The following is a 15,109-nucleotide window of genomic DNA, read 5'->3' as shown; positions in this document are numbered from 1 at the left end:
CATCAAATTGATGGTACCACATGAAACAAGATAGGCGTGAGAAACAGATGCAAGGGACCATTCTATTGTAAGAGAAAGAGACACAAAAAATCAAATCTACAGTCCTGAGTTTAATAAACGTCTATAAAATTATTTTTGAAATTGAAAAAAAAAATTTTAACTTGAAAGAATGCACTTTTTTTAATCCTGAAGAGGGGATTCTTTTTTAATTTAATTTTTATTAAAGCATAAGTGTATACATTTATGGGGTACATGTGATGATTTGATATACAATGTGGAATACTTAAACTGATTAACAAAACCATCACCTCAGGAAAAAAATATTTTTGAGACAATGTTGGACTGGCTTATGTATCAGATATTGCCAAGAAATTATTTACCTTGTCAATATCTGAAACATAGTTTATAATCATATGAGTTGATAATGGAATGGTTATTATACAAGAAAATACCTAATTTTTAAGCCATTAAAGTATGTAGGAGTGAAATAACATAATATTTGTGTTTGCAGAATTCGTCACCAAACAAGATAAAGTAATATTATAATGTTTTGCTTTTTACCGAAGCCAGGAGATAAACATGTGGGATATGTTTTTCTTTGAATGAACCTGTCTTTTTTCATTACATTTAAGATTTTCATAACAAACATTTTTTTTAGGATGCAATGACAGCAGAATCTAAGTGGCACCTCCTAACTACGAAACTGCAGCCTTAGCAGGAGGTCAGAGGGGATGCCCTTTAACACAGAGGCCACCGCCCTGCTGACAGAGCTGGCACTTTCCCCTGAAACTATTAATTTAAGACAGCAGAAAATGAGTGATTCGCAGAGGCCATAAAATAGTTTTCACCCTAAAAATTATATTACACAAGAATTTAGTTGGCCTTAATTCACTCATTAAATTGACCAGGAATGTGCAATGATTTCGAAGGATTTTTTGACTAAAAAAAAAACAAAAAACAAACAAACAAACAAACAAACAAAAACCTGCAAGACTAACTATGAATAGCCGACACCACTTATTCCTTAAAGCAACTCAGAAGTCCCTCCACCTACAAGCTGGAAAGTAAGCTGGGTATTTGTGAAGAACCCAGAAGAGCATACGGCCCAATGTGCCTTGAGAAGCGGCCAAGGAGGGACAATTAATAGGAAAAAACCTCCCAGAAGGCAAAGGCAGAGAAAGGGACCAGGAAGGACAGACCACCGGGAAGAGAATTGTACTCCATGGCAGAGCCAGGAACTGCCACATACGTTTAGCGAGAAATTTATTCTATTACCAGTAAAAAAGGAGTCATTTGTTCTGCCTGCACAAAAGGCTTTACTAAGACTACTGCTGCTATGAATTTCCCATCTTTCCATTTTAGAAAGTAAAGCTTTCTTTTCTTTCTGAAGCTGAAGTCCTCCTACTCCTATCCTCAGGTGACCATGTCACAAGGAATCACATTCAGACCCCACATATTGTACTAAACTGTGGCCCAAAGACGGAGGATGAGACTGGGGGCTTCCCTTTGAGGAGAAGGTTCGTAAATACACATTTCATGAAGGGCAGGTTCATCATGTTATGCAGGGGCAGATCTTCCTGATGCTATTGCTCTGGTTGGAATTTTAAAAGGGGAAGAAGGTAGCCAGTGAAATAGATTAATGCATCCTCTTGACTGGCTCACTAAAAATGTTTCCAATACCAGAGAGTTTTTAAAACTTATATTTTCCATCACTAGTAATCAGAAAAATGACACTTAACACAATAATCAAATATCATATTTCCCCTACTTTTTCAACAATTATAAAACTGACTGTTGCAAAGTATTTGCAGGCAGGAAGGGATCACAGACTCCTCATGCACTGTTGCTGAGGATGTAGACTGTGCACCATTTGCAGAGCAATCTGACAACACTTAATTCAAGTGACCTGTATGCACAATGTCCAGTGCTCCAGTGACTCCCCTCCCAGATTCTCACACAGGTCCACAGTGGACTTGGCTGTGATGACCTTGAAGGGAAGAAGCATATGGATCATGGGGAAGAGATTAGTTACATAAAATACACACCATCAAATAGCATGACACCCTTGGAAACAATCAATGAGCCTAGACGGGCACATGAAAATAAAGTGATCTTAAAAGGAAAGGGATTGATGAGAGATAATACATGTAAATTAAAAATATAAGCAAGACGAAACGGAATACTCATTGTCCAAGAACAGAAGTAACTATTAAATACCTTAGAATTGTTATCTATGGGGGATGAAGATGTAGTAATTAAATAGTTTAAACAAGCAATAATGTGTTATGTGGATTTGTTGCTACAGTTCTATTTTTAAAGCTGTATTTCCAAGACTCCATTCTGGACTGGGTTCCAGATGTGATTCAATGTCCACAAGCAGGCATTCTTGTGCATTGAGGCACAGGAGGAGTCAGACAGCGAGTTAGCTGTCTTCTTTTGACGGGCATAGATCATGGCACGGGGTAGGGGGCGGGGGGCTAGATCCTGCAGCTGTATGGCAGCTCCCTTTACAAAGCGGCACGTCCCTTGACAGCCTTATTCTAGGATGTGGTTGAAAATTATTTCTAGATGCCAACCAATCTATAAGGAATCCATTAGACTTAATAAGTTCTTTCCCTTAAATTAGCTACAGTGGATGGAGTCTACTGTCTATAACTAAGACCTCCAACAGATAAAAGTACAGGGAGTTTGAAAACCATTTCCTTCTAGAGCGTTCCCCAGATTTCTTACAAGATAAGGAGTTTGAAACTAATGGAGTAGTTTGCTAGGGCTATAAAGTACCACAAACTGGGTGATTTAAACAATGTAACTTTATTTTCTGACAGTTCTGAAAGCTGAGAATCTGAGATCAAGAAGTCAGCAGGGTCAGTTCCTCTTGGAGGTATGAGGGCAATCGATTCCACGCTTCTGTCTTAGATTCTGGAAGATTATTGGCAATTTTCTGCATCCCTTGGCTTGTAGAAACACCACTTCTGTCTTTTCCCTCATGTTCATATGGTGTTCTTCCTGTGTGTGCATGTGTCTCTCTCCGCTCCCTGTACACACTTGCCCTTTTGATAATGACACTAGTCGCAGGACATTGGTGAACACGCTAACAGCCTCATGTTAACTGGACTACCTTTGCAAAGGCACTCTTTCCACATAACATCACACTCTGAGGTACAGGGTGGGAGCATGGTTATGGCTTCAAAATATCTTTTGGGAAGAATGTAACTCAACCAGTGACATACTGCATACAATTTAATAAAAAATATAGTCTTAGGCTTGACTCCTCGGCTCCTAAAAGAGTTGCTAGTCAAGCCCCAGCATGCTGGAATAAAATCCTCTTGCTGTTTGCAAAAAAAAAAAAAAATATATATATATATATATATATATATAGTCTTAGTCCCTAGACTCTGGTGATTATACTAAAACTACTAGGTAAATCTCTTTTCTCTTTTTTCCTCTCCTTTTTTAGGTTAACCAAATACTGGCCATTACTGAGCTTCACAGTATGAATGCTGAAATGCCAAATGATAATTATGATAAATATGTTTTTGATAGTGGCAGCCATACAAGGGCATCTTGAAAGAACTAAGTTTATTCCACATTCTAAACATGCTAATAATACAGAAAGTAAAAACTGAAGCATCATGGCTTGGCACCTGTGGCTCAAGCAGCTAAGGTGTCAGCCACATACACCTGAGCTGGTGGGTTTGAATCTAGCCCGGGCCTGCCAAACAACAATGACGTCTGCAGCCAAAAAAAAAAAAAAAAAATAGCTAGGCATTGTGGTGGGCACCTGCAGTCCCAGCTACCTGGGAGGCGGAGGCAGGAGAATCACTTGAGCCCAGGAATTGGAGGTTGTTGTGATGCCACAGCGCTCTACCCAGGTTGACAGCTTGAGGTTCTGTCTCAAAAGAAAAAAAAAAAAAAAACTGAAGCATCATAATGGACCTTGCATGTTTTAGGAACATACCAGTCCAGCAGAGGAAAAGTAAATGATTATACTATGCTACAGCAACTGCAATGCTGGGTTTCCTAACATATTTATTCTTGGTTGCATTTACCAGAAACATTAACCATTATTAGCAAGATCTCTATCTTCTATTACACACTACTGTGTATCTTTTTCCCATTGTCCATGAAGCAGGCTAAATCAACTCATCACAGGTCCACTTGACCGAAATGAAAAGGGGTATTTCAAAACCATTTCAAATTCTAATTTAATACTTGTCAGAGGTAACCAGGAGAAGTCTTCATTTGAATTTGACTTCAGGATACATTCATGGGAAATAGGCAGCATCTACAAGATAACATGGCAATATCTGGATTCTTGAATAGATTTTGCATTTCTGAAAATAATAAAATTGCTCAGAAAAAGAGTCAGGGTATCATACAGAGACCAAAAAGATCATCATTTTTAAAAGACTGCGTTTTGCTCTAAATCGGCAATTTTTAACAAAAGCTCAATGTCAATGAATGTCTCGTTTTTAACATCAATTTGTTGTTTTTCAACCACAATTAAATGGGCAATGTTTATAACTGCCAATAGTAGCTACATGGAGTCATACTGATGCTCTCCCAAAACATGCCTAGACTCTTGTGGTCAAAGTTAGTAGGAGAAACAGTCAGTCTTTGGCCATAAGCCTGGCCACGAGAGCCTCACAATTTGCAAATGGTACAAATACTTGGTGTGCCATTTGCCTACCACGTGCAATCTAAAGTCAAGCATCGCACACAACCTGCTGATCTACACATCATGGCACTGCTGAGGTCAAGAGGTCAAGAATTGTGTTCACTATCGTCTGTTCCCATACCTTCGGCATCTAACAGACTCCTCAGTACCTTCAGTTAAGGAATGCATGAATAAACATAAATAAACTAAATAAGAGGTAGATTCAGTAGTTTATTTTATTTTATTTTTATAATTTTATTTTTTAGTAAGTCTTTTGTACATAGATCATAAATACATTTATGCCCATTTTATTTATTTATTTATTTATTTTTTAACATTAAGTATTTATTTATTTTTCTATTGTTAAATCATAGCTGTGTACATTAGTGCAATCGCCTGTACCCATTCTAAGATGCACCATAGATGTGGCCCCACCCATTACCCTCCCTCCACCAAAACCTCCCCCCTCCCTTCCCCTTCCTTGGCCCTTTCCCCATAGTCTTGTGCTATAGTTGGGTTGTAGTCTTCATGTGAAAGCTATGAGTAGGTCTGAGTACATTGGATACTTTTTCTTTCATTCCTGAGATACTTTGCTAAGAAGAGTATGTTCCATGTAAACATGAAAGAGGTAAAGTCTCCATCTTTCTTTAAGGCTGCATAGTATTCCATGGTATACATGTACCACAATTTGCTAGTCCATTCGTGGGTCGATGGTATGCCCATTTTAGTGTGTTGATTATTTGTACAAATTGGAGTGCGTACATCATACTAATTAGCATAGCTTTCATCCCATTGATTTAGTAGTTTAAAAGTAATCTTAACTAGACTTCCCTCAATTTGATAGTTTTATATTTCGGATTTTTTAATCGCTAACTGAAATAGTGCATAAAAAGGTATTTTATTAATAGCAACATACTCAACGTGTTATTTTTAGCAAATGAAAGTCTGATACTCTAAAACAAGAACAAATACTCAATTTTTATTCAGTACAGATTACTTGGCACATATTCCTTATAACATTCCATAGAGGTAAAATGAAAAAGAATATCAATTTCTACCATTTTCTACATGAAGAACTAAAGTGTAGAAAAGCAAAGTAGCACAAAATAAAACAAATCTACCTACTGAATGAAGGTTATGAATATAGGCCAATGATTCCAAATACCTAATCTTGCCTTTCTGTTCTAAATTAGGATAAAGGCCAGGCATGGTGGTTCATGCCTCTAATCCCACCACTCTGGAAGCCACGGCAGGAGGATAGCTTGAGCCCAAGAGTTCAAAACCAGCCTAGGCAGCATAGTGAGAACCTGTCTCTTCAAAAAATAAAATAAAAATTAGCCAAGCATGGTGACATGTACTTGTAGGTCACTTGGGAGGCTGAGCTACGAGCATCATATGAGCCCTGGAGTTACTGGTTGCAGTGAGCCGTGATTATGCCACTGATTTCCTGGCTAGGCAACAGAGCAAGATCCTATCTAAGATAGATAGATAGATAGATAGATAGATAGATAGATAGATAGATAGATAGATAGATAGATAGATAGACAGACAGACAGATAGATAGATGGTTGGATGATAGATAGATATAGATAGACAGACAGATAGACAGTAAAATAAATCAATGTGGGTCAACGTTAGGAAGATGCATCCTAAATCCACCATACAATATGGCAAACCACCTTGCCTGCTTCCTCCCACCACTCATTATAAAGTTGCCAGTATAACAACTTGCCTTATCAAAAGCAGGAGCAATTTGGAATTATATGTATGAGTCCTTATCCTCCACCTGCAATGAGACACGCTAGATGCAGGCTCACCAGCCAGAAGCAAAGAGGTCAGAATATCGGAGAATTACTTCCGGGCAGCTGTCAGCATCTGCCTCAGATCTGCTTTCTTCAAATACCTGGTCTTTCAGCAACTAGAAAATTTACATCTCAAAATTTGTCAGAGCAGTTACAATAGGAGCTGATTGAGTTTACAGCTAATGTAGTTTTCCTAAAATTGTGACAATATGTATTTGAATCTAAAATCTAGCCTGTAATGTTGGCCAAATGCCCATACTCTAAACAATGTTTGAACACACCTGGCTTGTGATAATTTGTTCTCCTGCATAAAACTGCTGAAAATAAAAGCTAAAGCCCTCACCAGAAATATAAATTAAGTATATGATTAAGAGATACTTTGCCTAAATATACCCCATAGTATAAGACTATTTCCATTGAATATTAGTTTTATTACTACTTGAGTCAAAGTTGGCCACTGACCAGCACTGGACTGGGAAGAGTGCATTCATTGCCACTAGTCAATGAAAAGCCAACTAGAATAAACTTGTTTAATAATGCTACAATTTATTTTATACATAACAAGTCAATAATTTAGAAAAGTAAAAATTACTAATGGTAACGAGGTCTTTTTAGAGCAGTTTTGAACAGGCCTTTCTTTCTTTCTTTTTTTTTTTTTTTTTTACAGGCCTTGCTTTCGATTTCCACAAAAACAAAAAGAGAAGAAATCCGGTATTAAGAATTAATGAAACAGAGAAACAAGCTTAGCTATGTATTCTGAGGCTCTTAATGAATGGCAAAGCTAACACTTAAATTGAGCTTTTCATTTGTGCCCGATACTATTCTAAGTGTTTGATATGGAGTACTTAATCTAATCCTTATAAAAAACCTTCTCAGTGAGTACTGTTGTCCCCCTCACTTGCCCTTCAGAAGGGAGAGTAAATTATTTTCCCACGATTTCAAAGCTAGAGCCAGAATTTTTCAAGGAATCTGACTAGAAAGTATTACACCATTCACTGTGCTCAAGGATTTGCTTCTTAGGAGCAGGGACCAAAAGACCAGGCATTGTCTCTTCTCAAACACAATACTGCTCCCCCAAGTCTACATGTACTAGCAATTAGAAAGCATGTCTAATTACACAAATTATGAGAAAGAGCAACATATTACGAGTCCGATGCCCAAGGTATTATTGTAACTTGTGAAATAAACAAAAACACAACTGAATAGTTCAATCATTCACTACTCTGGTGACATAAAGTAAACTCTATACCACATAGATTTCTTCATTATATCCTTTTGTTGTATTTCACTTGTTTATTGTTTCCTACATAAGTAGGGTTTCATAGGAAAACGTTCACAATACAGTAGAAATAACATCATAAATTAACTGTTCAGCAAATGGTCACCAAAGTTTAATGTTGAAAAAGTACTCAACTAATAAGAATCCTAGTAGAAATCATAAAGCTCTGTGCTGTTGTTGCCAGAAGAAAATTAGTTCATTTTTATTAATTACCTTGACACAAGTTTAGTAAATAAAAGTAACCTGATATTGTAATAATATTACAAAACAGTGATACATGTAAGTGCATTTTAAGATGTCTTCTAATTATGAAGTTAAGATTGCAATATAGCTTAAACTGGATCCTCACCTTTGCAGCTTCTTAAATTTAATTATACTACCGTAAGCCCTGATTAACCCAACACACTGAAATGAACCACAATGAATCTGAAAGAGTAAATATCAAATCCATTAAAGACAAATTTGAGTCCACAGCCCAGTTCAGTAATTCCTACATGTCGTACTCTCTTACACCAAACAACAAAAAAAAAGGATGTATTAAACTTTAAAAAATCCAGTATAGTAGAACCTCTGTAAGTTGACCACCCAAAGGACAAACTGGTCAACAGACACAGATGATCAACAGAAGGAACTAGGCCTACGGTCCTGATATGTACAGGTGGTGCACGTCTGCTCTATGAAAATTAGGTCAACTTAAGGACGTTGGTCAATGTATGGTGGTGGCCAACTATGGAGGTTCTATTGTATAACCTAGAAAAAGATGATATTGTTTAATCATATGTGGAGTTCAAAACCTGAATCACTATAAAAAAAAGAAAAGCAATAAATCAGAACTATCTTTTCTCCAACCTTTCTAATTATAAGAAATAAATGATAGATTTAATGCTAGTTTTAACTACAGGTGATCTAGGTATCACATTCCATGCATATAACTATTCTCTATACAATACACTGCCAACATGAAATGCCTTTTTTGGTCTCCTAGATATCGCTGAAGACAGCCATAACTATACTTATGAAACATCCCCCCAAAACAGAAAGCATAATAAATCACTTTATTTTTCCCAGGAAGCACAATCCATCTTCAGTATGAGAGGAGAAATACGGAATTTAATAGTACTAGTATACATTGCAGTGTACTAAAAAAAACTTGATAAACAATGAGTTAAGACTCTAAACAGATATGTGTCTGTGTAGCCAGATGAACCTGATATTCAATGTTTGATAGTTTGTAGATAACCTTGAACATAAGAACCCAATGATTTGAATATAACACATAAGGAGATATGAATATAGCTTTGTATCTATCAAAAAATATTGCCTAAGTTTCAAGCCATAATGCTAAAACATTTCCTGGCACTGAATCAGAAATGAGTTTCACTGGAGTCAATTCAAAAAATCCAACTGAAGTACAATTGGCAAGCTTAGGTGACTTGACCCGAAAAATTCGAGTTCCAAGAAAGAAGTAAGTTATTTAGTTGGTTGTTTCAAGCTTCTCAAACTATCTATCATAATGATAGATAGATAACTATGTTATCATTTAACTGCAAAATAATTTTCTAATTAACTTTACAATTAAATCAACTGTACTTACTATAACAAAAAATTAAAACTTAATATTGATAAGAATAATAAAGGCTGTAATATATTACTTATAATAGCAACTGCAAACATCTGTGAAATTTTCATTTTGAGTCAGACACTGATCTAAGGACTATATATACATTCTCAAATCCTATAAACTGGAACTGTGATAACCCCCATCATATAGGTGAAGAAACTAGGACACAGACCAAGTAAATAACTTACCCAATATTAGACATCTGGAAAATAGCAATGACTGAACCATTAGTTACAGAATCATTGGCCACTCTTTTCCCCTCTACAGCAGAAACTCAGGAGTGGTGCAGATTGTTAAAATTGAAGCTCAAGTGTATATACTATAATTCTGTTGTGTTTAAAACCATTTCAAACTATTAAGTTCACGTGTAACCTGAATTTTAAAAAGCAACATGACTCTTCCATGTTATACATTACGTAAATATTATGCAACAAATAAATATTTATTGAAAGAATTGTGTCAAAAGGGTAAATAAAAGATATTATGGTTCTACACCTAACACAAATAAGGCCATCCAATAATTTTGCTTCTGTGTATAACACAGATAATTTTTTTAAATACAGACTTGCCAAACAACATAATTATATTCTGTCCTTTCCTAAACTAAACAGGACAGAAATACAAAAATTTTACATTGTATTTTCATTCACCAAATATTAAAAGGAATCACATTCAAAATAACTTGTGAAAATAGCATGCAAGCTGTAAAGAATAATAAAATAAATATATTTATACTAGCATTTTACACCCAAAATTTAAAATGGCAATTGCGTTTGGTTGATCAATAACTAGATTTCTACTTCAAAAGAACAATATTTAATCTGGAACTTTATATTTTCTCCCAAGGTTGGGATAATCAAGGAGGAAGGTTGTGAGTTTCTGAGGCTTTCATGAATGAATTCAGAGGTCATTAGTAATGAGAGTACTCTACAAGTGGTTATACAGAATATGAATATTTAACACTTCTTTTTACTCCAGAAGTGAAACAGATCCTGAATTTCAAATATCTCTCAAATTATCTTATTCGTTATATTGGCTAAGTTTCCAACTTAAATATACCAAGGGCAACTTTTTCCTACTTTAGATATAACCTGTAGTATCTCTTCATAATTAACATAATGACCATTTTCTTTCCTTTTTTTTTTTTTTTGGTTGCAGTTTGGCCGGGGCTGGGTTTGAACCCGCCACCCTCGGCATATGGGGCCAGCGCCTTACTCACTGAACCACAGGCGCCGCCCCATAATGACCATTTTCAAGTCTACAGCTTTCTAGAGGAAAAAAGAAAAACAAAAACTATGGAAGAGTTCAAAATTTTAGAAACTTATATCTTTGCAGAAAACTCACGCATACATCTTCTTTAACAAAGAAACACACAAACCAAAAGAAGGCAAAAGTTCTCTTCACCTCTTCTTCTGAAAAGCTTGCCAATCTATGTTGAAATGACTTAAATGTTTAAAATCTAAAAAATTATTGATAAAGTTCGTGATGATAGGGGATAAAATGTAAAGAATGATCCTAAAATACTTGAAGCACTTAATGTGTACTGAAGATATGCCAATTTTATATAAGCAATACAATAGTGTCTCCCTTTTGGTAGCTTTTCTGAGCATTCATCATTTTGCTACGTAACGAATAGCATAATTAAGACAATAGGTTTATAGCTACCACTTTAGTGGATACATCATTGTTTTTCTGTTGAAATGGTTTTCTCAAGAAATCCAGCACTATTTAAAAAATAATCTAACTCTAAGAAACAGTGTTCTGGGCTTCTGGGCTTCGTCATCCTACCTCCGAGGCTACTAGAATATACAAAAACGAGCCATCTTCCGATCAAACTTGCACCCGAGCACAGAGATGTCCCCTCCACTACTGCAGTCAAAATAAAGTGTAGGAAACTGTTCAGTTCCCAAATATTACAAAGAGTGAATTACTCAAATAAATAAGTATAATTAAAGCTGGTCTATTTCCAGCGTAGGCGTTCAATGTTACCCTCCCTAACACTACAGGCAAGTGGTAAAGCCTCTCGGACCAAAGGACAAACGTTTGCAAAATAATGTTCCTGCTGTCATCCCAGCTGGCTTTTCATGCGTCCAAATAGTTCTCTAGCCAGTTGCCTTCCTCACTTAGAATGTCACCTCCTCCCCAAGCCCCAGTGCAGGTTCCGCTTGTGGTACTTGGCAGAGTTCTTGAACTCCGCCCAGTCTGCTCCGGAAACGCACTACAAAGAGCGTCGTGCCAAATGATTCCTCTAATTCTCTGCCACGTTCTCTCATTTCAGAAAATCACTGCTTGTATTCACCCTGGGAAAAGACTCAACCCCACTTTCGGACTCAAGGTTCCCAGAAGGAAACACGATTGCATGCGCGCAGACACACACACACCAACGCCCCGTCCTAATCTGAGAACAGCACTTAGAATTGCAAACTTCATAGTTCCTTCCACCTTTCCCCTCTCAGCGGCTGACGGGAGATAACTAGCCCGGGAAAATCCGGGTTCCAGCGGGTCAAGGCGGACTTGTACCAGCCGCTCTGACGCTTCCGCCCTCTATGCGGCCCCGGCAGCACGGCGGTCACTTCCCCTGTGGCCAGGTTCCTAAACCAGTGGTAACTGGACGCTCCCGCGCTGCACCCACCAACCTGCTGCAATGCCGGCGGTGCGCGGGGTGCTTCAATGACAACCTGTCCTCTGTGAGGACACCTCGGAGAGCCACACACATTGCCCACCAGGAGTCCCGCGGAAGCGGAGAGACGGAGCTGGACCATGCCCACAGCCTTTGCTCCAGTCTCCTCCCCGCCCTCCGCAGTAGGGGACGCCTGCGACACCCAGGAGCTCGCGGGGACTACAGGGAAAGACCAGAAAGTTAGGCAGGTGGACTGCAGGGACCTAGGTGCTACCGAGTTGGAGAAAGGAAGCGTAGAGGGAGCTCGGAAGCGACCGGCTCCGGCTCGGGACACCCCTGCAGGGCTTCAGCCCGGCTGGACCCCGGGGCGGGGAGGCTGCGGGGCACCGAGCTATAGGCAACTCCAGGGCGCGAACTTACGGAAGAAAATGTACTCGGTGTAGCTGCTCCAGATCTTGTCGTCGCGGTACTGGTTGACGAAGGCAGCGGTACCGGAGGAGTTACACGCCACCATGTGGAAGCCAGCCTCGGACAGGCGGTCGAACGCCTGCTCCAGATAGGTGAACTTGAGGTAGAAGCGGGACGTGTACTTCTCGGGCTGCCGGTCCGGGTCGCGGCTCTCGTTGAGCGTGTCTCCGAAGACCTCCTTGGCCAGCGCGATGCGTCCGCACACCATGATGCGCGCCACACGCCGGAACTTGGCGTCCGCCTGGTTGTCGCGCACGGTGGTGTAGGAGCCCCGGTAGCCCAGCGTGAGGAAGCCGGAGCGCTTGTCCGGCGCGCTGCCGCCCCCGCCGCCGCCACCGTGCGCTCCCGGGCCCGAGGGCGCGGCGGCCGCTGCCCCACGGAGCAGCAGAGCGTCGCTGCTGCCCTGCGAGATGTTGTCCTCCAGGTCGCTCTGGCACCCCTCGTCGTTGAGCGAGTTCTGCTTGGTGACCTTGGGTGACAGCAGCTTCACTAAGTCGGTAAGCTGGAAGAACTCGGCCTCGCGCAAGAGCCGCTCCTTCTCAGGGAAGTGCTCGGGCAGCGCCAGCTGCTTGTCCCTCAGGTAATCCAGCACGTACCTGAAGAGGAAGCCGTCCCGGTCGATGAAGAAGCGCGCCCGGCTGTCCCTGGGCAGCTCTCCCCGGCGCCGGGCGCCGCCCCGGGGACTGGAAGGCGAGAACATACTGGCCAAAGTGCTGTCTGGGACGCTGAGCAGCGTCGAGTGTTTGGTCACATAGACCTGACCGCCCACGTTCAGCTCCACTACCTCGGGGAAGGGCGACGGTACGCAGGTCCCCGGGGCGGCGGCTGCCGCCGCGCCAGGCGAGCTGGACGAGGAGACCATCTCGCTAATGGGCAGGATGGTGCTGCTGCCGCTGCCCGTGTCCTTCAGTGCCATGCTCTCCCCCGGCGCTGACCAAGTGACCCGAGACAGCAGTACTTTTTGGTTGCCGGAGCGCGCGCCCCGCAGCCCTGGCGACCCCCGGGCCTCAGCGTGCGCCGGGGCACCCTGCACTCCCGGGCCGGGCGGCGCGATCCTCCGGCCGGGGCGGTCGGGCTCAGGGCTTGGGGCAGCGGCGGCGTCGGCGGCGCCCGAGCTCCATCGGAGGAGCGACGCGCGGGAGAAGGGCTCCGCGGGAGCGGCAGCGGCGGTGGGAGACAAAGAGGAGCGACTGCTCCTTTGGGGCGACGGCGGGGAAGTGTGAGGGAGACTTGCCAGAGGCTCAGCGGCTGGTGCCCGGCTCTCCGCGGGGAGGGCGAGAGGAGGGGCCGCGGCAAAGAAAACTCGCCGCCCCAGCAGCTTGAGAGCGCGCCGCCAGCCCGGAGCGCGGACGGTGGCGCCAACTACTCCTCGCAGCCCACCAGGCGGCACTGACGTCAAGCCGGGTACTGGGACTGGAGCCACAGCTGTCACTTAAAGAGATAGGCTTCGGCCGCGGCCTGCCGGGCGCCGACGCTCGGGGGCGGGGCCGGGGCGGACCGAGCCTGCGGAGCAGCGGGAGGCAGCCGGCGCTGAGAGGCTGGCTGGGAAACCGGCGAAACTAGCGGGGAAAAGACAGCATCTCCAGTTCATTCATTTCTCTCGCTCCCTGGGTCTGTCCCCCTCCCGTCCTCTCTCTCTCCCTACCTCGCTTCTTCCTTCCTTCCTTTTTTATCTCCCTTCCTGTTTGCCAAGTATAACTAGTTTTTTATATTCTCATTAAGGTGAGGAAGGGGCGAGCAGGCCGGGAAGAATAGGTTTTGATTATAACAAAGATATCAGGCTCTTAATATGAATTAATGCAAATGTTGGCCTGCAAGCAATGATCTCCAAAAGCTCGGGGGATGATGACTCTCTTGTGGTGGCTTTATATACTTTCTGAAGTGAAAGGAGAAATCAAATTTCCTGGCTGCGTATTTAACTGCATACTGTACGTAAACTTAAAGAATTTTTAAAATTCTAAAAGATGATGTTGGTTCACAAAAGCTATTATAATAAAGGACTGTATGTGTATGTAACTTGGCTATTTCCTCCTTTCCTCTTTAGAATAATTGATTCATAGTACAAGATTAATAAATGTTTATAAAGGGAGGGATGGAGCCCCGTAGGAAATTTACTCTATTTCTCCCTTATTCCTCATCTTAATCAGACCCTTCACTAATCTCTCCATTTCCTTTTCAACTCCATAAAAGCAAGAGAAGTGGCTTATATTTCAGTAGTCTTCTAACCCCCAGTAGTCGGGTCACAAATGAGAATTGTATGAGTTCAACTTCATCTTAATTTCCATTTGTAGGTGGCACAGGTACAGTCTGCCAAATCAGCAGTATTTAAGACGAGCAAAAATATAAATGTAAATGAGAAATCTCTCTTCCACTTTGTGTCTAGAATGATAAAAAGTCATTGATTTATGAGGTACAAAGGTGGAAAGAGAATATTGTGACACAAAGTAGTTTGCTTCAAAAATTATCATAACAATCATAAAACTTTATCCATGAATAGTTATACGACATATTTTAGTATCTTTGAAATCTTAAATGCCTACTTGCAATACTTCTTCAAAACATTTTTTAAAAATTAATGAATTTGAGATGTGTTTGTAACCTCAAATTTTCATAAATGACTAATACATTTTTTGGAGCATTATACACTATATTTAACTCATTC

The 15,109-nt window shown here is 41.0% G+C and overlaps 1 protein-coding gene across 1 annotated transcript in view; it reads right to left on the bottom strand.

Moving 5' to 3' along the window:
• The window catches only part of KCTD8 (potassium channel tetramerization domain containing 8), a 274,488-nt gene extending 259,619 nt beyond the window's left edge, over positions 1-14,869 (bottom strand). Inside the window, exon 1 of the mRNA XM_053577732.1 lies at positions 12,400-14,869. Within this exon, the coding sequence (XP_053433707.1) occupies positions 12,400-13,363 (964 nt within the window). The 5' untranslated portion in view covers positions 13,364-14,869. The remainder of the gene's footprint in view (positions 1-12,399) is intronic.
• Positions 14,870-15,109: the final 240 nt, after the last annotated feature.

Source organism: Nycticebus coucang, chromosome 23 (assembly GCF_027406575.1).
Source record: "Nycticebus coucang isolate mNycCou1 chromosome 23, mNycCou1.pri, whole genome shotgun sequence".
NCBI lineage: Eukaryota > Metazoa > Chordata > Mammalia > Primates > Lorisidae > Nycticebus > Nycticebus coucang.
This window is presented reverse-complemented; position numbering and strand designations above follow the sequence as displayed.